Genomic DNA, 23802 nt, shown 5'->3' with positions numbered 1-23802 from the left:
TTTGAACCTGTAGAGGAGGGTCTACTAACTGGAGAGTAGGAAAACTAATTTAAGTACCCCTATATCGATGCTTTGGGTTAGAAGTTCAGGATTTTGGAAAATAAGCTTTTGCAAAACATGTCAATGCTATAAAACTGAGAAGCAGATATCCACCCAGTTGCTCAGAAATTATTGGGAGCTGAAACAAAGTCATAAATTTGATGAAGTTATGCAAGTTAGCAAAAGCAATGCCAGTGCTAGACGCACCTTGATATTTGCATCGCATCTTTTGAATTCTATTAATTCATGCTTTAATTCAGGTAGAAAATCTTTCTGGTGGTTGCAGTGCCTTCATCAAGTACCTCAGTGCTCCACATATAATGTGGTACAATGTATAGCTAAGGGGCTACTTGATTTATCAGTGTTACTGTAATCGTTGTTTTGAATCTTTATTTTTATAAAACTTTCCATGGTAACTATCTGGCTGTCAGCAAACATGCAGCCACTCTGTGGTCAGCTCATTGTAGAAAACCATAAGAGAGGTGACCCACCATGATTCCTCTTGGGGTTCTTGGTTTTGTGGTTTTTGTTTTTGTTTTTTTTTTTTTGTTTTTTTTTGTTTTTTTTTTTTTTTGAGTGATTTTGTTTTACTTTCCCTAATCTGTGTCTGTGGCTATGCATGTATTTCTGCCTTTCATATGGGGAAATCCGATGCCTGACATGGAATAAACAACCTGCTCTTCAGTGCTGAAAATGCAGATGGATACAACAATACCTTGCAGTCCTTCCCTGTGCCAGAAATAGCAGAAGGCATTTAGATTTCCCTCAACTGGCTTTTTCTTGGCAGAGAATTAGATGGCACTAGAAGCAGAGAGAGATGCAGCGCAGGGTTCTCAGGGCCAGCTGTAGCTCAGCTTCATAGCCAAGCTGTGCCTGGATGGACCAGCAAAGGTAGAGCCAGTACCTTTCTTTTTCAGACCTTGGTAAAAGTTGAGCTGACCTGCCATAGGCTGTGGATCAAAATGTTTAGGATCTAAAATGGATTGTCTGAAGTGCTGTGAAGAACACAAGATGAAATGTGATAATAGCCCACTGATTTTCTTCACAGCTCCTGCCTGCCTTTCGTGAAGGCCATCCTTGAAACTAAGTACTGGTGCCTAATACCTGTAAAAAGAAGTTGAGCAAAGTCCTCCACTCTCCAGCTGAAGGATTCTTACTCATTTCTCTTGGGTAACAGTCGTTTGTGTGCAGAGGGTTTGAATGAGACTTACGTTGTACAAAATGCCCCACTGTATACTGAACCTCAGGAAAGGGACATACTGTACACTAACACTGTGGATCTGAGCCCAGATCTGTTCTTGTAGTACCGGAGTACTGAGAACTCCACTGACTGTGGAACACTGAGGAAAAATAAAACAAACATTTAAATACTAAGTCTTTACTGTGTAACAACACTTCCTTTTTTCTGCATAGAAAAAGATCCTGTATTTTAGTATTGTAGAAATGCTATGTTCTTTTTCATTTAGACTAAAACTTACACCATGAATGATTTCAATAAAAGTGAATGATGGTTTTAGGTACGGTTCTGTTAAACACATCTCAAAGTAAAACCAAACCCGTCTGTGTGCTACACCTGAATTATAAAACAGCAGAATCTAAGTTAAACTATAAAACAGCAGGATCTAAGTGGGAGCCTTTTAAGAAGAAAGCTAATATAGGTGATGTACAGTGGTGCAGTCAAGACTAATTCCCACTGAGTCAGCACTAGGCCATGCCTGTGGGACAGTGCAAGTGATAACTGATTGTGAGGATGCAGGGGGAGAGAAAGAATATAAAAATGTTTGTAATGGCACATTAATAAAGTGTGCCTACTCTTGGAAATGTCGCCATAGGATTTACAATCTAGTAAGCATTCAAAACTTCAGTTCATGAAATCATCTTCTGTAACCGAGCTCCTCGTTACAGTGTAGCACGGTGCTTGCTGCAGTGCTGGCGCTCAGGTGATGATATTGCCCGCCTACCATTTATTGTGGTAGCATCATTGTACTTGGGCAGTCTTTTATCTAACTGCTTCAGCCTGAAACCACCTGAGAGCAAAGAGCCCCAAAGAATGAGGTGAGTGATAGGCCTACAGGATAAAACTTGGGACTGCTATATGGTAGTGTTTTATTTTTTGAGAGGAGAGTGTTGATCAGTGTTTTGAATAGAAATGCATTGTTTAGAAGGAAATAAAGAGGGATGATCTATGAAAATTGTTGAAACAGAACAATTGCTCACTGTAGTGAGAGGAAGCTGGGATGAATAAAATTTCCAAAAGCTGGAACCACTGCACAGAGTTTAAAGTGCCGGGCAGATTGGCAATACTCCATGTTCTGAACACTTTCATAGGTATTAAATTTGTTTTTATTCCACAGTGGAGTTAGAAAGAGCTTTAAGAAGTTCTGTGAACTGTATTGGAAAGTTTAGCTTTTAAAGTTGTTTTCTTTCATGTGAGCACAGAGCCAGTGCACAGTGATTCTCTTCCCATAAACTCAGCTGGAATTGGTGTGCCAGTGAGAAAGTCCCAGCTTTGACGAGGGTGCATTTCCTAGCATGAACAATGGACTTCATCAGGTCATTGGTACTTTTTTCAGCATTCCTAACAAGCCAGCTTGTGCTCAGTTATAGTGAAGAGAAATTAGAATCTTTTTGCCTTATCAAAACTGGCACTGAATCCTGCGCAACCTGTTATTCTTTCAGTTATTGGGGAAGCGTTAAGAGTGAAAGTGGGCTTTCCCTATTGCCCTGAGAAAATATGAAGGGAAATATGACAATCAACTCAGCTCATCTCTGCTTTCTCTTTTCCAGACGCTGTTGGTGGACTGCATCAAAATCAAGTTGAGACTGTGCCAACAGCTGTGCAGTTTCATGACAACATCTGTATCACCAGGAGCTTGCAGTTGGTGATGGCAGAGTTGAGAGCCTCTGGGTAAGGATTAGGGGACAGACAAATAAACAAATGTTGTCATGGGAGCCTACTATAGGCCACCCTGCCAGGATGATGACAATGATGAGTTATTCTTTAAGGAATTAAAGGGTGCCTCTAAGTCCTGTGGGGGACTTCAACTTGTCAACTGGGACTGGCACACAGCTGGTACAAACAGGTCCAGAAGATTCCTAAACCATCTGGATGACAACGTCTTGGTACAGGTGGTAAGGGAACCAACCAGGAAAGGTGCCTTCCTCAATTTGTTGCTTATTAGCAAAGAAGGTCTCATGGGTGAAGCAGTGATTGATGGCTGCCTTGGCCACAGTGACCATGAAACAGTCAAGTTTAAAATCTATGGTAACAGGAGGAAAACTGACAGCAAGACCTCAACTCCGGATACGAGGAGGGCAGATTTCAGGTTGCTCAGGGTACCACTTCATCAGGTCTCCTCGGCAAAAGCTTTCAAAGGTGCCGGGGTCCCTCAGTGTTGGTCGCTTTTTAAGTACCACCTCCTAAAAGCACAGGAGCAGGCAATTCTGAAGTGTAGGAAGTTAAGCAGGTGAGGCAGAAGGCTGGCTTGGCTAAGCAGGGCTATTCCTCTAGAAATAAGGCGAAAAAAGAAAAGTATATGGCCAGTGGAAGCAAGGTCAGGTGACATGGGAGGACTACAGAGATGCTGTTCACCACTGTAGGAAGGAAGTTCATGTGGCCAAAGCTCAATTGGAGTTGAAGTTGGTTGGTACCGTGAGGGACTATAAAAAGGGCTTTTAAAAATATGTTAATTGCAAAAGGCAGGCCAGAAATAACATTGACCCATTACTTGGTAAGCATGGTCACCTCACGAACAGGGACATAGATAAAGCAGAGATATTTAATGTTTTCTTTGCCTCAGTCTTCAACACTGATATTAGGAAAACATTCTTCACCCAGAGGGTGGTGGAGGACTGGAACAGGGTCCCCACGGAGGCAGTCTCCATGCCAAGCCTGATGATATTCAGGAAGCATTTGGACAATGCCCTCAGACACATATGTGAATTTTGGGGTTGTCCTGTGCAGGGACAGGAGATGGACTTGAAGATCCTTGAGGGTCCCTTCCAACTCAGGACATTCTATGATTCTATGATCATAGTCCTGCCTGTGCGCTACCAACGTGCAGCTTTTTGGCCTCCCTGCGGATGCTGAGTCGATCAGGCTGGTTTTCATCCATTTCCCCTCTTTCATGTCTGACCAAAACATTTTGAGTTCAACAATCATAGGAGAAGACTCCCTGTGGCGTGTTAGCCCTTCATGCTCAAAGGAGGGCACTGGTTATAATGATGAACGGTTCCCTGGGGTGGTGCACAAGGGTGAGACGTTACAGTGGAAGCTCAGCCACAACCTGTTTGTAATCCTTCCTATGTGACAGAGGGGAAAAGCTGTCTCATGTAACTGTATTTCTTAAAATTAATCAAAATCTATTATTTCATTTATGAAGTTGAATAGAGAGAGATTCGTAAAGATGCATTTAAAGATCCACACTATATCTGATTTAGTAACATCTTATTTTTATTAAAACTCCATTATTTTTAGTTAAATCTATTAGTGGAAAAATCACAAGGAAATAGGAGCACAATTTGCTGTAAGACCTATATTTTTAGCTAAGTTTCTTTAACTGTAAAGAGTGTTGCTATATAATTCTCCCTTTGGCAAGGTCTATGCATCACCATGATGCGTCTATAAACAGAATGTGAAACGGCTGTGCTTTGTTAGATGAGGCCAGTAATTCACTAGGCACTCAGACCTGCACTGAACTCTCCTCCAGGATGCAGAACGTGTGCCGCTGCTGTTCAAGTCGGGGAAAGCAGAGGGCATTTGGTACTTCAATGAATGTATGCTGCTACACAGACTGGCATCCTACAAAAAAAAAAAAAAAAAAAAGAACATCTACCAATAATACACGCTAATTTGCATAAGTGGATGTGGCTTCTCTCCGAGTGTATGGCACTCTGGTGTATTTCCAGGACACTTGCTGTAAACTGCTTGTATTGCTCAGCAGATGCTCTGTCCTCCTGAAAAGTGTAAAAAAATTGCTGTGGTTAATGATTATAACTGTTAAATGTTTGTTTCTGGTAATTTCTGCAATGCCTTGGGCTCTTGCAAAATACGTATATACACTTAAATATATATACGTTTTTTTAAAAAAAGATTAACTTCCCATTCAAAAGACATTTTAATTTGTCAAGATTTTTATCTTAGGTCTAACTTTGCTTCAGGCTAAATGTGGCTTGACAGGGGATAAAACTTTCGCAGGCAGGCATCTGAACAGCCAGTTTCTATTGAAGTAACCTTCCCAACCATAGGCACCTATAAAATAATAGTCTGATGATTTCAGCCAGGATTGATCTTTTTAAATAACATCTTCAAATGTAAGGTGTCCTGGTTTTGGCTGGGATAGAGTTAATTTTCTTTCTAGTACCTGGTATAGTGCTGTGTTTTGGTTTCAAGATGTGAATAATGCTGATAACGTACTGATGTTTTAGTTGTTGCTAAGGAGTTAAGGACTTTGCAGCTTCTCATACTGGCCTGCCAACGAGCAGGCTGGGGGGGGCACAAGAAGCTGGGAGGGGACACAGCTGGGACAGCTGACCCCAACTGACCAAAGGGATGTCCCATACCATATGACGTCATGCTCAGCATATAGAGATGGGGGAAGAAGAAGGAAGGGGGGGACGTTCAGAGTTATGGCATTTTGTCTTCCCAAGGAACCGTTATGTGTGATGTAGCCCTGCTTTCCTGGAGATGGCTGAACACCTGCCTGCCCATGGGAAGGAGTGAATGAATTCCTTGCTTTGCTTTGCTTGTGTGCACGGCTTGTGCTTTACCTGTTAGACTGGCTTTATCTCAACCCATGAGTTTTCTCACTTTTACCCTTACTCTTCTGTAGGAAGAGTCTGAAATAATGGCATCATGAAAAAAGACTGTGGTTTTGTTCTTTGTTCTCTCCTTTACTCTCCTTTTAAAAAAGAAATGTATGCTCTACTTGTTTAATTTCTCATGCCCTTTAATAATCCAAAACTTAATCTCATTCTACATCCACCTCTCTAAATATTTTGCAACAAAATAGTAATAAAAATGTTTTTCTCTCTTTTTTTTTTTTTAAGGTTGAAACACAGTATGTCTTTTCAATGTTACTCCCATACTGTGTTCCTCGGTTAACTGAGCTCCTACGTTGAGCTTACATGCCTGATAGTGTCACATGATATTCTCTATTTTAAGGCAAGATGGCAAAAACCCTTTATAATCCATTTCTTTATTCATGTTATATGGCATTTTCTATTTCATATGAAAAAATTAGTCCAATATATTAACTTTTGGTTGGATCAGTGTGAAAAACTTGAAAACAACTTTAACTGGAGGGATATGTTACCATCTTAGCTAGGCTGTATCATGTATTTAACCTGTCCTTTATTTAACAAACATCAGCAGTGATTGGTGAGACTATAAGTGAAGTTCACTGTATGAATCACTAGACATCATTTCGTTAAGTGTGTCCCACTCTCTGCTGGTAAACTGCAGTTCACTGCATGATCTGTTTCATGTGAATTAATGTATTTTTTTTTTAAAGGGAGTGTATTTTTGCATACAACTTAAAATTTACCTTGTGTAAATTGCCAGCCCTAGATTAAATTTACATCTATTGCAGATCTTTTCTTTATGTCAGATGTAGAGGATTAATCATAGCCATTTAAAAAATTTGACCTGAAACCTGCTGTTTTGCATTAGAACATTTGAATACCTTTTGTCTTCAAATTTAAAGAATATTGATAACTTTGTTTAAAAGCCATGCATCATTAGCATGTGCAGGGGTTTTAACCTCTACCTGATTAAAAGACCTTTCCCTTGAAGAGCTTCTCAAGCACTTTCCGAACAGGACACAAATACGACTAGATGTCCTTGAAGTCAAAAGCAATACTTTTAATTGATATAAATGGAACCAGATTGACAAATGTATTTTCAAGGATTGTTTCTCCCAGCAGTGAACTGAAGCCCCTTCAGGGAGTGAGGGCCAGTCTCTGTTTCACCAATTTTCTGGCTCTGTAACTTCATTGATTTCCATTGCACAATCATGACACGTGAAATGGAGTGGAGACTCAGGCTGTAGGCACGGTGGCTGAACAGTAGTCAGCTCTGTGTTGTCCTTCAGGGTGAGAAGTGTGAAAGGAACTACATGCTGTCCTCACAAACACCTCTGCAAGCTGGGCACCGTCACAACTGGATGTATATTAGGGATTCAAAGCTACTAGAGAGTGTCCAGAGGAGGGCCACAAAGTTGGTGAAGGCTTTAGAGCGGAAACCATACAAGGAGTGGCTAAAGTCACTTGGTTTGTTCAGCCTGGAGAAGAGGAGACTGAGGGCAGACCTCATCGTGGTCTGCAGCTTCCTCACAAGGGGAGGAGGAGGGGCAGGCACTGATCTCTCCTCTCTGGTAACCAATGATAGGACCCGAGGGAATGGCAGGAGGATGTGCCAGGGGAGGTGTAGGTTGGATATTAGGAAAAGGTTCTTCACCCAGAGGGTGGTGGAGCACTGGAACAGGCTCCCCAGGGAGGCAGTCAAGGTGCCAAGCCTGATGATATTCAGGAAGCATTTGGACAATGCCCTCAGACACATGATGTGAATTTTGGGATTGTCCTGTGCAGGGAGCAGAGCTGGACTTTGATCCTTATTGGTCCCTTCCAACTGAGGGCATTCTATGATTCTATGATTCTCCTCCTGTATGCTATATACGGGAATCTGGTATTCACTTTGTAAAGGCTACAGCATAGGAGACAATTGGGTACCTGGTACCCAAATGCAACCAAATAGGGCACGGTGTTGGATCTAAACAGTAGTATGTAGTTTTCCTGTGCTTAGTAAAGCCAGCTAAGGCTGGATCCTTTAGTCTGAAAAAACCAATATCATTCAGTGAAACTTCACTCAGCTAGGAGCATATCATGTCCCAGAGGGTTTTTGCATCATACCTTATGACCATAGTTGCATCCCATAAGTGATGAAGAAAAAAATATCTTCATTAACATATAGAATATAGGATATACTAATCAAGGAAAATGCAAATTTTTGTCATGGAGATTTGTAAACGAGTTAAAGCAAGAGAGAATAATCTTGCCTGTTGAAAATATCTCATCCTAGAAAAAAGATTTTTGTTGTTTCATTGCCCATTTAATTTTCTAAATCATGTATTTAACCAATATGTACTATAATATAGACAGCATTTGCCTAGGAAGATTTGGTTTTACTGATGACATTACATAATAAATGATGGGAACATCCTCAATATATCTTGAAATACATGGTAGCAGGAAATCCTACTTGAAAAATTCTAATTGGCTTGAGTAGGAGAGTATCATCACATGGGATGCAGGCTATACAATGTCTTCTATAAAAGGATACTGGGATGCAGGCAAGGTTGCTAAGTTGAAACAAGTCCCTTGTTATGCCAGTGTTAATGTGCCAGAATTAATGTTAATTTCAGTCTTCCTGGTTCTTTTGTTTGGCAACAGCTGAAAATGGGTTTATTATTTATGGAGTCAGGAAACACTTGTAGGCTTAATTTAGACCTAACATTCCCAGGGCCAAGAAGCAAACAACAGATCTATGCCATGCTTGCATGCTTACTGCAGCCATGGTAAACTACTGCTGTAAATAATTGTGTCACGGGTTGGGGTGCCCTTCTCTCAGGTGGTAAAACCTCCCCAGAGCTGGTAAAGCAAGCAGAGGGCAGCTGAAATGCGGGAGTGTGACAACACGCTCTCCTCCTTCCTTTAGAAGGAGGGCTGTCTCTGCCTGAGTTGAGCTGGTCCCACTTAAGTCTTCCTTATGTGCTACAAAGCACCAGCCAGACCAGATGGCCGTCTGGCTGCCGTGCCAAAATGCCACTAAAGGAACTGAACTGGGTGAGCATTTGGTCTGTAGCCTGCGCTGACAGCTTTGTATCACTGTTGTTAAGCTGCAACTGTTGTTGATCATTTTGTAATCATGTTATGATTGTGTAATGTTTTGCAGCTGTAGAGCTCCAGTTACCAAGATCTTGGTGCTTGTTACAAATAAGTCAGAGGTTGGAAAGTGTAGTATTTGCCTCCAACTGTAAATCCTCTCAAAGTCTGGAGATGAGTGATTGTTGGTGTAGGTGTTGATTTGGTTCACAATGAGATCTTTCCGTGTTGTTCCTACCATAATGTGTAGTCTTTCTAGAACATATTCATCTACAGTTTAGATATACTGCTCTTTTTGAAAATGAACTATTTGTAGGCATACAGAAAGTGAAGAATTAAGTTCATTTGCCCTCCATGGGCTGCGGTGATAGCAGCAGGTGTGCTATTATGCCCTCAGCCATTCCACATGTTAATATTTCTCATCTCATAGCATCCCCGTGCTCCCATGGGTACTGGCTGAATGACAATGATTTTACTAAAAGGAAATCCTGATTTACAGCAGCTAGATGCAGTATCTCAAGCCAGTGCCTGAACATCCAAGTCTTCACAAGTGGGAGAAAAAAAAGTCAGTTTCATGAGCTGAAAGTCATAAGATAGTTCTGCTTGTTTATGCATCTAGTTCTATGAAGGAAGACAAAACATAGGGACACGGAAACCAAAAGGAGCGTGAAAGTGGTCCAAGCTGATTATGTGTGTACTGGGTTTGGCTGGGGTGGAAAATTTGGCTAATTTTCTTTGTAGAAGCCTATATGGTACTGTGTTTTAGACTGGTGACCAAAAAAGAGTTTTGTTAACACACTGATGTTTTATTTATTGCTGAACAGTCCTTGCACAGCATCAAGGCTTTCTCTGTTTCTCACTTCGTCCCCTCAAGGAGTAGGTTGGGGGTAGGCAAGAGGCTGGGGGGGTGACACAGCTGGGACAGCTGACACAAACTGACCAGAGAGATATCCCATAGCATATATGTCATGCTCAGCAATAAAAACTGGGAAGAGTTTTTTCCAAGGCAGCTTTTGCTGGTGGACTTGTGGGCATTGGTCTGCTGGCGGGGAGTGATTGCTTTTTTCTTTTTCCTCACTTATTATACTCACTTATTTTACTCACTTTTTGCCCTTCCAGTTTTCTCCCCTGTCCTGCTGGGGGTGGTAACTGACTGCATGGGGACTTACTTGCTAGCTGGTGTCAGTCTACCACAGTCACTATGGTTTTTGAATGAGAATGAGACTAGTGAGGATTCTTTTACATTTAATGCTCAGTAGGCAGTATCACCTTATGGATCACTTCCTGCATTTTTCTGTCTTGTAACTCTATTATTAGCTGTAGTATCACAGACTCAGCTTATATTTTGACTGGTAAGGTCAAGCTTAGCTAGCTCTTGGCCTCATGCGGGCCTAAGTATTTGTTGACAGCAGACCATCATGTCTTCATGCAATTCAATGAGATTCTGCATATAGTCATGGTGAAGGGGTCGAGGTATTCTCCCAAGAGAACATCCTTATCCCCAGAGGAGAGGGTCATACTCTTGCAATGAGTCAGTCCTCTTTCTGGTCTAGTAAATCATGAATCACAGTTTACGAAGAGGCATAGCTTCAAGGGGAGGGTAAATTATCTCAGACCAGACAGCTGTGTATGCCAGAGATGTTCCTTCTGTGGTGAAATATATGTATTTCAACCTTAGGCTGAAGAGGCTACATTGCATAGTGCTTTCCTGAACAACTGATTTAGCCACTGAGCTATTGGATACAAGGTGTACTCCAGCCACTGAGAAACAGAAATATTTGTGGCTGTAATGTTTTAAAATGCCTAATTCTAGAAGTGTGTGGGAAGTATCTGCTGTGCATGACTCATTAAATCCTTCTAGGGAGCTGTGAAGAGCATTTAGTCCTGTATGAACACTGGAACTCTGTTGCCCCATACTCCAGGGTCCATGTTTGTATTTCTTGGTGTCAGCTGAGAAGCATTAAAACCAGAATGATATGCACTAATTTACATGGGATCATATTTTATCAGGTTCTTCTAATAAATTTCTGTTAGGTATGGGAGTAACTGACCTAATGAGTTGCTACTACTTGATTCTTGCTTTACCTGTTGGTTAGGAAGTTTACACAGAAGTAAGCACCCAGCTCCCGAGTTCCAGATAATTGGCTTAGGAACTGGACAGGACTTAACCAGTAAGACCAAGGAAATTGGTTTAAATATGGGGGTAAAAATTGAAAGAATAAGCTGGGAGAGAGACAGTTTGTTTTAAATCGAACTAGAAAATATGAAACACACATCAACATTTCACAGATAAAATTTGTATTTTTCAGCCGGGGAAACATGAAACAGACCTTATTTTGTCTTGCATTTTTGCAACAAAATGAATGTTTATGTCAATACATTAAAAAAAATCTTTTAACAAGTCAGATTGAAAAATGTACATCTCAAATTTGTGATTTAAATTTTCCATTTTTATGAGATTTGGCTGTATTAGAACACTTTTCTATTTGGAGTAAATGATTTTAGGAACAGGGTTGCTTCCTAGGCTTTGTGCAGTTCTAAAGGTGTGAAATTCTAGCATTGCCTAGGGAAAATGAATGACCATTATTAGTGATTTTATTCTTTACGTCAACACTCTTTTCCCCTAGCAGTATTAGCAAATAAATATATTCACTTATTCCTTTAAATAGCTTTATCTGTAACAAATACTGGTCTGTTGAAGAATAAAAATAGACTTGCTATGTCTCTTTCAGCTTATTAAATCAGTATCTTGTATTAGTCATAACTTCAGTGTGCAAGATACAACTCTACAGTAGTCCTTGTTATCAACTATGCCATGGCTGAGTGTAGTGTGACATGTTATAATTCATTGCAGAAAAAGAAAACTCTGAAAAAACTTCCAAATGCAAAGATAGATATGTACATACACAATTAGCTAGCACTCCTGCGCATACTTAAATGTGGAGACTTAAACATATTTTATGTAAGTAGTTGCCTTTTTTTGAATGGCTTTTATATGTGATTCAGATAAGGCAGCTTTGCACTTTCGATTACTGTTAACTTTGTTTACTAAACAATTTGTTCTTGCTCACCTAAGTATGCTCAAATTTTTTGTATTGCTGTCACTAGGGATGTGTGTCTGTGTATGGGAGAGAAGGAACATTTGTTCTCAAGATTGCATTCACTAGGAATGAGTTAGATGGATTCAGTTTTATCTTTTTCTGTTGATGGTGGCTAAAAGCATGAGATATCTTTCTTCACTGACAAGTTTAGGAAAAGCAAAAGGAGGTTCGAATACCCATAGAGATTTTCCCTTTGAGAGTCTGCTGGTAAATATCAAATACTGTTTACCAAACAGGCTGTTCCATATCATCACAGGGTCAGCAACTACAAGAGCAGTCTTGCTTTCTTATAGCAGTGTAAGTAAAAAAGTTCTTACCCACTTTTTTCCCCTCAAACCCTCCTTTTTGACTTCCTGCTTTTGGTTTCTGTTCCTTTGTTATTTATTCTGTCCCATTGCCCTCTTTCAGCAACTTAAAATAAGTCAATCTATTAACTTTTTCCTTCAAGCATGTTACTAGTTAATACAGTTTTCTCAATTAGAAATATTGCTAGCCTATTTGCATGATACCTGGGACATACTGCTGTATGACATATTTAAAACTTCACAGAAGTAGTTGCTTCCTCCTAATGCTGAGCAGAAATTTGATTATGAAAAACACCACCTTATACCAATCCTAAATATTTTTACTGTTTGTGGCAGTACTGCTGCTTTATCTTTCACAACTTTTCTCAATTCCCTTTTGCAATAGACATTAAAGAAATATATTTCTGTTTCCTCCACCTCCATAAAGCATGAATGAGCATAATAGTGATAGAAACAGATGTTAGTGTTTTAACCAGTCATCGTACCGAACTAGCCATCTGAAGCCTTGAAGACACTTTGTGTAACTTTTTTATTTTGACAAATCTGAAAAACACAGACTTAATAGGTGAAAGAGGATAATTCCAAAGGCAGTATGGACCAGGCAGGGATTAGTCTGTTCATAGCTAATGAAAATAATCTTTTTGTTTTAGAAAACTTACTCAGGAATCTGGGTGCGAGTACAAACGCGTATGGATTGTTGAACCAGATGCTTGCTCTGCAGAGCGTTGGTCTCCTTCATGTGAAATCCTCAGGTAACAAAAGGAAGGATAAATGTTATAAGAGCAATGGCAGAAAGACTCGGAGGCAAGCCGATGAAGCAAAAAGCTAAATCCCTGTCTTTGACACTCCCCAGGAATTGGAAGGGGAGTGGTGCTGGAAGATACAGTTTGTTGATATGTATCTGCTGGAAAGGAGGAGACCCAAAGAAAGGCTTAACAAATAGACCTGAAACACAATTGTGTTGTTCAAGATGTAGTGATATATTTAAGATGCATTATAATAGAAAAGAAAAGTTATAAGTCACTCATCTAAACATGGAAAGGAAACAACCTAGAAAAGAGAGAAGAAAGGCACATCTCTTCTGGACCGACTGAGACACAAGTTGTTGCTGAGATTTCCGGTGAGCTGAGAGACTGTTTCGTTCTCAACACAATAAAGAAATTTCTAAGATCTCAAACAGCAAAATACATGTTGGTAAAGAAAAAAATTAGAGGAGCTTTGGATGTAAGGCATGGCTGGTGGAAGCTGCTGATGAGACATGGCTTGCAGACTAACGGGTGCCTGGCTGAGACCAGCAGATCAGTGCAGCCAAATCAGGCTTTGCTATCTAGAAGCCTTAAGCCTCAAACTGTGGACGGTGGCTACTGGAGTGAAGGGAAAGCAAGCAGCTGGCTGAAGAGTTCAGTTGCTTCTGCAGAGGGAAAGACTGAAATTTTATGGCTTTGGTTATACTTTAGGAATTAATTCTTGTTATTCTGTTTACTTACCTCATTTTCTCCTTTTTAATGAAAATGTTAAACTGTTTTACTTAACTTTGTAGGTGGGTGGAAGTGGTTGATTTGAGTATAATTACTGTAATTTCCCCAGGTCTCTGCATAGGTCTTCAAGCAAGTGTTTATCTAGGAAGTCCATTAAATTTTAATGCAGCTGTGTACTTGTCAGTTGAATTGTGGCAGGAAGGTTGCACTGAGAAGTGGCTTGGATTTTTGGCTAGCTGAAGCAGCGAGATATTGATTCCCAGGAACAGGGAATATAAATGATGCATATAAATCCATCAAATCCAGTACTGAAGTAAGGCTTGGTTTCTGCTTGTGATGTTGCAAGGAGGGAGAGGTAATCTGGATTTCAAAGGCATACATATTATATTTCCATGTGTATTTCTAAACTCAAGATGAACTGGGGGTCTTGTATGTTTATATTCTATTGTAGGGTAAGTTAACAGTATTTATATCTGGAGTGAAAGACTTTTTTTTCTCCCCTAGCAAATATATTACCGGTCCTTTCTGCTCTGAAATGACAAGTGTTTGCAAGAACCTTCCAAGAGCAGGTATCTGAAGAATCATGTGCTTTCAAAATGTACGGCCCTTACCTTTATGCATAAGCAAGTACTGCCTGTACAAAGCTGTCATGTTAACCAGGAATTTTGGAGATGTCTTATGCATTGTTGCACTCAGAGAAGCTTCTTTCAGTAGAGTGGATTAGAAAACTAGTTGCTGAGGAACCTTGTCTGTGACACATTTTGAAGTGATGGCATTTTGACTGTTGTTAAATTTGTGTTTCTCATCAGCACAGAGTAACAGCTCTGGTCCTACTGTCATCTCAGTTTTGTTATGTCTATACACAAAAAGCCATAAGGATGGAGGGTTTATATTTATGTGGGTTTTTTTTTTTTCTGTTTGTTTATGCTTGCCCTCTGTTTAACTGCTGAGAAGTTGATTTAAATCTATCATGTTTAAAGTTTTACCTCTTAATTTCTTTTTACCTCTCTGATCCTCAAGTGCCACTCATGTTGCTCTTACTATTGCTTGGTCTTGAGGAACTTTGCTCATTTTCTTTTGGAAGGCTTTAAAAATACTTGTGATTTGGCTGACAAAAGCAGTATTTCTCTGAAAGATTTCTGAGGTTGTCAGCTTGGCTCTCTTAGGGCTGTGAATCATTTAGCAGCAGCTACTACAGATCTGTCAAATCTCATGTGTTATACATAGGGCTCATTCATTTGGTCCCTGCCTGTGGCTCATGTATTTTCAACAGCTCCACAGCTTCTCTTCTGCTCTTTGAGCCCTGATATTAAGGCAATTGCTGACTGTACTTTGAGTCAAAGGAAAGTTGGGATTCTGCAGAGGTAATGACAGAAATATTGCTTTCCTTAAAGCTGATGGTGCCATCTATAGTAGGGAAAAGTGATTGTCTTTCCTGTATTGTTTGACTGGTCTTCCTTAGGCTTGCGGAGTTATTACTTCTTTCACAACAAAGAGGATCATACACAATATAGACAGACAAATGCATACATATGGACACAGACTACTCTTGAGCATTACTGAATTGGCTTTGCTAAATCCATTCTTTCCATCATGTCCCTTCCACTCACCCTGTCATGCCTGCACTCCTCTGTGAAGGCCACCTAAGTAGAGGGTTACACAGTAGTCTTCACTGTCTCAAACTTCACTCAGTTGGAGAACGTTTTGATAAGAGTGGCTCAGTTCTCTGCTGGTGTTATTTTGACATCAAATGTAATATGCAGCTCTTTAAATATGGTGCTTTCTAGCAAGAAAAGTCTTGGGCCATTCCTAATTCCCTACAATGGCATCTTGTTCTTCAAAATTTCTTGGTTGGAAATGCATACACTTACATATTTTTATGATGCATGGTGGCGCTGTCAAGTCTCAGATACACAAGATGTGTTGTACTGGTGTTGCGTGGCAAGGTTTCGGCAGTGGGGTCTACAGGGGTGGCTTCTGTGAGAAGCTGCTAGAAGCTTCCCCCATGTCCAATAGAGCCCATGCTGGCTGGCTCCAAGATGGACCCACCAATGGCCAAGGCCGAGCCCATCAATGGTGGTGGTAGCACCTCTCTGATAGCATATTTAAGAAGCGGGAAAAAAAACCCTGTGCAATTGCAGCCAGGGAGAGGAGTGAAAATATGTGAGAGAAACAACCCTGCAGACACCCAGGTCAGTGAAGAAGGAGGGGGAGGAGGTGCTCCACGTGCCAGAGCAGAGATTCCCCTGCAGCCCATGGTGAATACCATGTTGAGGCAGGCTGTCCCCCTGCAGCCCAGGGAGGTTAACTGTGCAGCAGATATCCACATGCAGCCCGTGGAGAACCCCACACCAGAGCAGGTAGATGCCTGAAGGAGGCTGTGACCCCATGGGAAGCCTGTGCTGGAGCAGGCTCCTTGCAGGACCTGTGGACCTGTGGAGAGCGGAGCCCACACTGGAGCAGGGGAAGAGTGTGAGGAGTCCTCCCCTGAGGAAGAAGGCATGGCAGAGGTGATGTGTGATGAACTGACCTCAACCCTGATTCCCTGTCCTCCTGCCCCACTTACAGGGGAGGAGGTAGAGAAATTGGGAGTGAAGTTGAGCCTGGGAGGAAGGTGTTTTTAAGATTTGTTTTTATTTCTCATTACCCTACTCTGATTTAACTGGTAATTAAATTAAACTCATTTCCCCAAGTCAATTCAGTTTTGCCCATGACAGTAATTGGTGAGTGATCTCTCCTTGACCTTACCTCAGCCCACAAGCCTTTGGTTATATTTTCTCTCCCCTGTCAAGGTGAGGAGGGGAGTGATAGAGTGTCTTTGGTGGGCACCTGGCATCCAGCCAGGGACAACCCACCCCAATGTAGTATATGAAGTAGAAATGTCCAAGTGGGAAAAGAAGATATGCCCAGGAAAGTCTAAATATGTGGCAGCCTAAGTGTGACAGGAGGCTTTAAGGCTGTTGAACGAATCAATAAAACATAGAAGGCAAAGGCATCTCAATCCATGGCTTTTGCATTTTGTGTTGGGTAGGTAGAGGAGGGGGGAATTACTGTATTAGTATCTGAGAAACAGAAAGTGAAATGGTTTAACCCTGCCTGTTGATGTTACAGAAATGGAAGGTGGGTATTGGAGTGTTATTTTGTGAGTTTTTTTTTCTTGGTTTTGGGTTTTAGTTATTATTGCTCTTAATGGTTTTCATTTTTTAAGAACGTTTCCCAGATTCTTAGATGAAAAACTTGAGGACTTGGGGACTTACACATTCAATGTTCTGAATAAAGCTAAAATATATGTTACATTAGTGCCCTAAGATGTCACAGAGTAATTCTCATTGCTTTTTTTTTCATTGCTAGTGACATCTGTATTCTTATTGCAATCCACTCCTTGAGCTACCTCCTTGCTGTCCTGAATAGCTGATTATTAGATTGCATACAAAAGCAAGAAGCTTCTAAAAAGGAGTCAAAATGACATTTTGAGTAATTTGGGGCATTGCTGGATGGAAAGTTAGTCTGCTGTTTTACATCTGAGTCATGGATATAATAGGGTTTGTCAGATGTTTATTGTTTTGTCTTACAGTAGTGGTTTTTAAGTGTTATTTGGATTAAAATTGCATACAAAAAATTTGATATGGCATCAGAATTCCAAAGATGAACCTTACCTGTGTTTTGTTTTGGATTTTTTGTTTGTTTTGTGGTTTTGTGTTTTTTTCCCCCTCTTGAAACTTCTAGTTTTGTCACAGTTGTGACATAATTTCCCCGAACATTAAAACTGGATTCAACTGCACTATTAAAGTTGTGGTTATAAATCCAGCCAATGCCCATACAATGTAGTGATTAACTGGTTCGTGCAAATGCATAGATGTCTACTGATAGATATAACCTGCAAGGTGAAGTGATTGCTCATAACTACTGAGCAGATATCCCCATACATCACTGCATGAAGACACCAATCCTTTTCAAGGTTAAAAGGATACTTCTCAAAAGCAGGCATTGCTGCAGTTCTCAAAGGTAATAAGACGAACAGGTTTTCATTCTTGAACAGTTTTGTTGCTGTTATAACTTCTTAAGTTCAGGAGGATAAGCATTTTAAGCATGCTAGTCAGCAGAAAAAAATATGAGGCATAGTTGCAGGTTACATAGTCTTCTGGGCTCAACTTTCTCTTGATTTCCCAGGTTTTCAACAGCAGAAGCTATATGTGATGGGACATGCAAACATGGCTGCCCCTTCCATCTACTTTCCTTCTTTTGGGCTAATCCTCTATTTCAAGTGGAAGTGAAATATCTTTTTTTGCTGTATTTATCCCTTTGTTTTTTTTCTGATCAAATTATACTGCAAAATGCGTAAATGTAGTAATTTTGGAAATGCTTTTCTGATATCATAGATGCAAGTTCAGGGAGTTTGTTTCCAGTTCCACTGGTGATGTAAGTGACTGGCTGGGCGTAAATTAGATCCCTTTTGGGGCTATTCCTTTGCTATTACTGAGACTTAATACATGTAAAGTATTTGTTACTACATGAGCTACTGTCACATCCATCCTTACCAGGAAGGAAAACTAACTTAATAAATGAGATGTACATCTGAATTTGCGTTCACTTTCCAGTGTTGCCCAAAGTATTTTTGTGGGTTTTTAAGTGAAGGAAGGATTATTCATTTTCTCTATAAACTAGCAGTTTATATTTCTGTCTCAGAGTTATTTGGGGAGCACAAAGCCATTAATAGATGTAAAAAGCTCAGAAACTGCATTGATAAGAATCATAATCTAGACAAATAGCAAAAACTTTTCTGGATGAAAGAAACTGTAAAATTACAGATTTGGTCCTTTGCTTCCTCTTTCCTGCTTTTGTTTTTGTAATTCTCTATTGCTTAGATAAATTCTGTAATTTCAAAACAGAACCTGGCATTAGCATAATATTAAGGAGAAAAGCATGTCATAGTGTTGTAATACTGTACTCCAACCACCTTTAAGCAGGGAATCTGTTTTTTCATGTTCAAAGAATTTACTGTTTCCTACCCAAGATCACATAATGCACTCTGTTGTGGTTTGACCCTACCCAGCAACTACGTACCACCCAGCTGCTCATTCACTTTCCCCCATGGCATGGGGGAGAGAATTGGAAAAGAAAACTCGTGGGTTGAGATAAAGCCAGTCTAACAGGTAAAGCAAAAGCCGTGCGCACAAACAAAGCAAAACAAGGAATCCATTCACTACTTCCCATGGGCAGGCAGGTGTTCAGCCACCTCCAGGAAAGCGGGGCTCCATCACGTGTAACAATTATTTGGGAAGACAAACGCCATCACTCTGAATGTCCATCCCTTCCTTCCTTCTTGCCCCCCCCAGTTTATATGCTGAAGCATGACATCATATGGTATGGAATATCCTGTTGGTCATTTTGGGTCAGCTGTCCTGGCTGCATCCCCATCCAACTTCTTGTGCTCCCCCAGCCTGTTTGCTGGTGGGGTGGGGTGAGAAACAGAAAAGGCCTTGACTCTGTGTAAGCACTGCTCAGCGGTGCCTGTTCCAACATGGCCTTGCTCATGGCTGCAGTCCCTCCAGGTGTCTACCTGCTCTGTCATGGGCTTAGCCACAGCCACACACTTTGAGGTGCTCCAGCATGACCTCATACACAGGCTCTGATTCTTCAAAGTGTACTTGATGCAGCATGGACTTATCCACACCCAAAGATGCTTCAAGGTGTACCTTCTCCAGCGTGGACTTATCCTTGGGCCACAATCCTTTCAGAGGTGTACCTGCTGCTGCTGCACAGACATAACCATGGCCACGGACAGTTCGAGATGCTCCTGCTTTGGTGTGGACTTATCCACAGCCACAGACGCTTCAGGGTGTCCTGCTCCCACGTGGACCCATCCACAGGTCACAGTCCCGTCGACTCAAATTCACATTGCAGTTCCAGCCTGTCCAGTGCAGCAGCGCAGAAACAGCAGCAATGCCCAGGCCATCTGCCAGCCCAGGCACCCGGCCATTGCTGTTATCAAAATGTTCCCAGGCACAGCACAGTAAGATGATAAGCTCTACAGCAGTACAGCAAGCAGCAATACACAAGGAGCTTTCCTAGAACGTACAAGAAAAGTCATTTATTATTTTGACTTAAAATCAATTTAAACACAGTCCCTTTTAGAACATTAGTATTTGTCAGACTGTTTTTATGACCCTAGTGATGTTAATGGAGTACCAGAAACTTAAAACTCTCTAGGACTTTGTTCAGCTTCATTTGCGGTTGATTATTTCTTATACAGGAAAAACGCTATCCTTTTAATATTATTCTCCATAACTCATGAATTGATCTTGATAGAGGAAGAGAGTACTCCTCCATGGAGAATTTCAGAGACAGATAACATAATGTTGTAGATGCATATTAACAACACATTTTCTCAGCTATCTTATCTAGAATCCAGCAAACTTAGCACTTGTTTGCAGAGATGTAATTAGTACTCTAAAATGTACCTTATTCTTATTTAATGTGTCCAGTTAATATCAACTTTAACAGAGTTTTGATTTGGAGGTGTAGTTAGATTCACAGTTGCAATAGTTCCTGTGGGTCCGTTCTGTTCAATTTTTAGTACATCTGTAGAAGGCATGTGAAAAATTTAATGTAAACTATGTGCTAGTTATGAATTGGCTTAACTGCCTTCAGAACTCAAAGGGAGCATTCTTTGGACAGCTGTAGGTAGAGCATTAAATGACCAAGGTAAATGAAAAGTGTTTAAGACTAACCTTTCTCTTCATTATTCTCATATATAGGATGCCTCGGTAGATGTATGTGTGTGCATACCTGGGCTTGTGGACAGAATACACCCTGAAGAACCTTGCTTCGTGCCACTGTTTGCATAGTGCCAGTGCATGCGAAGAGAGAATGGGATATTTAGCACAATCTCGTATTGATATCAGTGTTGCAAACCTCCCCCACCCCAACAGTCGACTGTCTGCAACACTTCAAATGACTTCCATAGTACTTGTTCTTTGATGTAATTTTTAGACATTTTGATATATGCTGTAAAGAGCAAATTTTCACCTTTGCAAGCATTGAGCATTAGGTGTTTCTGGCTCTGTACATGCAAAATATTCTGCGACATGCTAACACGTATATTGTAACTTTCTGGAAGTGAATATACTCTTGAGAATACAATCACAGTTTTAACAGTACTAACTTGTTTTTAATATTTTGTTAATATTATTCTTTTCCTATTAATCTGTCACCAAACGATACATAAAATAAGGCATCTGTTTTGCTCCTTGCAGGTGTTAAGTGAATTTTAGACATAAATCTATGAATAAATGTATATTTTCTCTTGGACTTTGGGATTAAAGTAAATGCCCAAGAATCAGTAACTATGGTCTTTTTTGACTTACAGCAATTAATTACAGGTTTTTGTAGCCATAAAGAAGCAATTTTGACTTGCTGTATAGCAAGTCTGTGGAAGCCAAGATCAGATCATCTGTCTGAAGTCCTTTTTCCCCTTAACAGCCAATTTAAAGTATCAATGTAAATAATTTTAGCCTAACATAATCTGTATACAACTGTTAGCTCTAAGATTGAAGTTGTTTGCATGATTTTATTTGTTTTCTTCTAACAAAATGGCTGAAAATTGAATGTAAATAAGAAATGGAAGAGCTTGCTGCCGCATGGAAGGTAATTGATCTTAAGAGCAGGAAAAAGGAGTCAGTGTTTGTAATTTGGAGACATGAAGAGATGGTCAAGGCAAAAATACATTCTGTGTTAATTTTAAAGTATACATTTCCATGTAAGTGAGTGAAAGGTAAGAAATGTCTTGTAATGAAAATAAGTTTCTCTTCAGCATAATGTGATAGTCCCTGCTGTGTGTTCCTCTGAAAAGTACACTGAGCTTGTACCTTCTGAGACATAGAGTGGCTAACCACCAGGTATATGCTTTGAGAAGATCTTCAAGCATCTCCCTGGTTTTATTGACGCAAGAGCCTGTATGAGCAGGCTGATTTTGGCAGAGCGCTGAGTATTGCATGTTGGGTATGAAAAAAGGAAATGGCAGTTGGAATGCCTAAAGCCTTTCACCCCTTTACTGGAGTTACTATTGGTAGAATAATAGATTAGAGTAGCAACATCCATAAAGAGACTCCTTAAGTTCACAAGTGTTCTCAATAATCTTGTTATTTTGCATTTCATTAAAATATTAAAGTCCATTGCTTTGATCTATAAAAAGCTATTTTAGTACTCAAGGTTTTACAGATTTTTTTTTGATGAAAATTTCTTAATGTCAGGGTGTAATATAGGGTGGGGTTTTTTAATGTTATGTTATGGTGACTTGTGTAACTGTGTGAGTTGAAATATTTAGTTGCATTCAATTAATGAAAATATTTTTAATTAAAATGTGCATGTCATTTAAATCATCATAATTTGCTTTCACCTAGAGCAAGGTGATGCATCGCTAATCTTGAATTCTTCTTAGCTTTTAATAACCCAGTAACACATTGGAAAGCCTGGGTAGTTACTGCTGTCACTCACTAAGCTGACTTAGAACTGCTCAAGGATGCATTATCTTGCTTGTGATCCTTTACTTTCACTGTCTCTTGGAACACTTCAACTCTATTCCCAGTGCGACTGTTGATGTTCAGTAGCATCTAAAATTACTGCACCTAAGGATGTTCTTACTTCTCTCCTTTGTCTTTTCAATGTAATAGTCTCGTTTTCTCCTCTTTCTTTTCTTGCATTTTTCAAATTGTGTTAAAAATAGCCTTGAACTACTGTCAACACTAAAAATGTTTTGCTAAGTAATTTGTTACTCCTTCAGTTGACCTTGCCACGTTTCCTTTCATCTTCCTCCTTTCCCCCAGAGTCAGCTGTAGAGCTCTGCTTTGACCGAGTTTTAGAAATGTGGTGTTGAGTCTCTGACTGCTTTAGGCAGAAATACATTGAGGATCTCATGTGGGACAGCAGATTCAGTAACACCCAGTGCATTATATAAAGGTAGGTTATAATTTAAATAACTAAATTAACATAGCCTGCAGGTTAGCTGGCAGCATTTGCCATTCATAGTGTATTAACTAGTTTTAGAACTTGCCCAGGGAGGATGAGTGGAATGGGAGTGATGCAGTACTTACTGTAGATGCTGAATTTTACAAACAAAACCTAAGAAAGACTCTTGAAGCACTTTCTTGAAATATTGGACTTTGTAAACAAAGAAATACTGCTTTTATGAACATTTATATTAGTGCTAATTCATTGATGGAAACAAAATATTAAAGTAACAAACAGCATAACTAAAATATGTGGCTGAATATTCAGCAAGTATTTTCCTACTCTATGCAGAGTCCTTAACTGGAATACTACTGCAGAGACCATAGATCAGGTATACCCCAAAGCGCTTGGCATTCAATCACATTACGATTTAAGGAGAAACTGAAAATTCTGACCAAGGTAAAAATTTCAGTGATGTTTCTCATTTGCTCAGTGAAGCCTCTTTTGAAGAGAGGGAGATGGATGGAAGATTAGGAGGAAAAAGTTCCTGTGCTAGCTTCTACCTAGGAAGATATGAAGGAACATCTATAGCTTTAATGATACCAGAATTTTGTTTTTCTTCTAACTGATTATAACCTGTCACGAGATCCTATACTGCAGACATATGGCAGAATAGCTATAGATGAAAGCACTTTTCAATATTTTTAAAGTAAAAATGATTTTCAAGGAAATCAATTACAAGTGCAGAAAATATAGCATTAACTCTAAAATGGCAAAAGAATATCTGAAGTGTTAAAGGTCTTAGTGTTTGATAAATAAAAGATTCACATATGCTTAATTTTGCCATATAGTAACAATATGGTATCAGTTAAGGCATTCTGATATAAGTAATCTGACATTAGGCTAAGAGGATTTATAAAATTAATTGTCTTCCTTTTTTAATGACACTTGATGTGAGATGGATAGAGAAGTGTTTTCCTTGCCTGCTAGCTCTGCCTGGCACATACTCTGGTGAGGAAGTGGCTGAGATTGAGAATGTCTTTCAAGAAA

At 40.0% G+C, this 23802-nt stretch overlaps 1 protein-coding gene across 1 annotated transcript in view; it reads left to right on the top strand.

Moving 5' to 3' along the window:
- Positions 1 to 21809, top strand: part of FBXO15 (F-box protein 15) — a 129168-nt gene extending 107359 nt beyond the window's left edge. Inside the window, exons 10-11 of the mRNA XM_064443105.1 lie at positions 2827 to 2947; positions 20562 to 21809. Coding sequence (XP_064299175.1) covers positions 2827 to 2925 — 99 coding nt within the window. The 3' untranslated portion in view covers positions 2926 to 2947; positions 20562 to 21809. The remainder of the gene's footprint in view (positions 1 to 2826; positions 2948 to 20561) is intronic.
- Positions 21810 to 23802: the final 1993 nt, after the last annotated feature.

The sequence above is a fragment of the Phalacrocorax carbo genome, chromosome 2 (genome assembly GCF_963921805.1).
Source record: "Phalacrocorax carbo chromosome 2, bPhaCar2.1, whole genome shotgun sequence".
Classification (NCBI taxonomy): domain Eukaryota; kingdom Metazoa; phylum Chordata; class Aves; order Suliformes; family Phalacrocoracidae; genus Phalacrocorax; species Phalacrocorax carbo.
The sequence above is the reverse complement of the archived record's forward strand: the minus strand, read 5'-3'. Positions and strand labels throughout refer to the sequence as shown.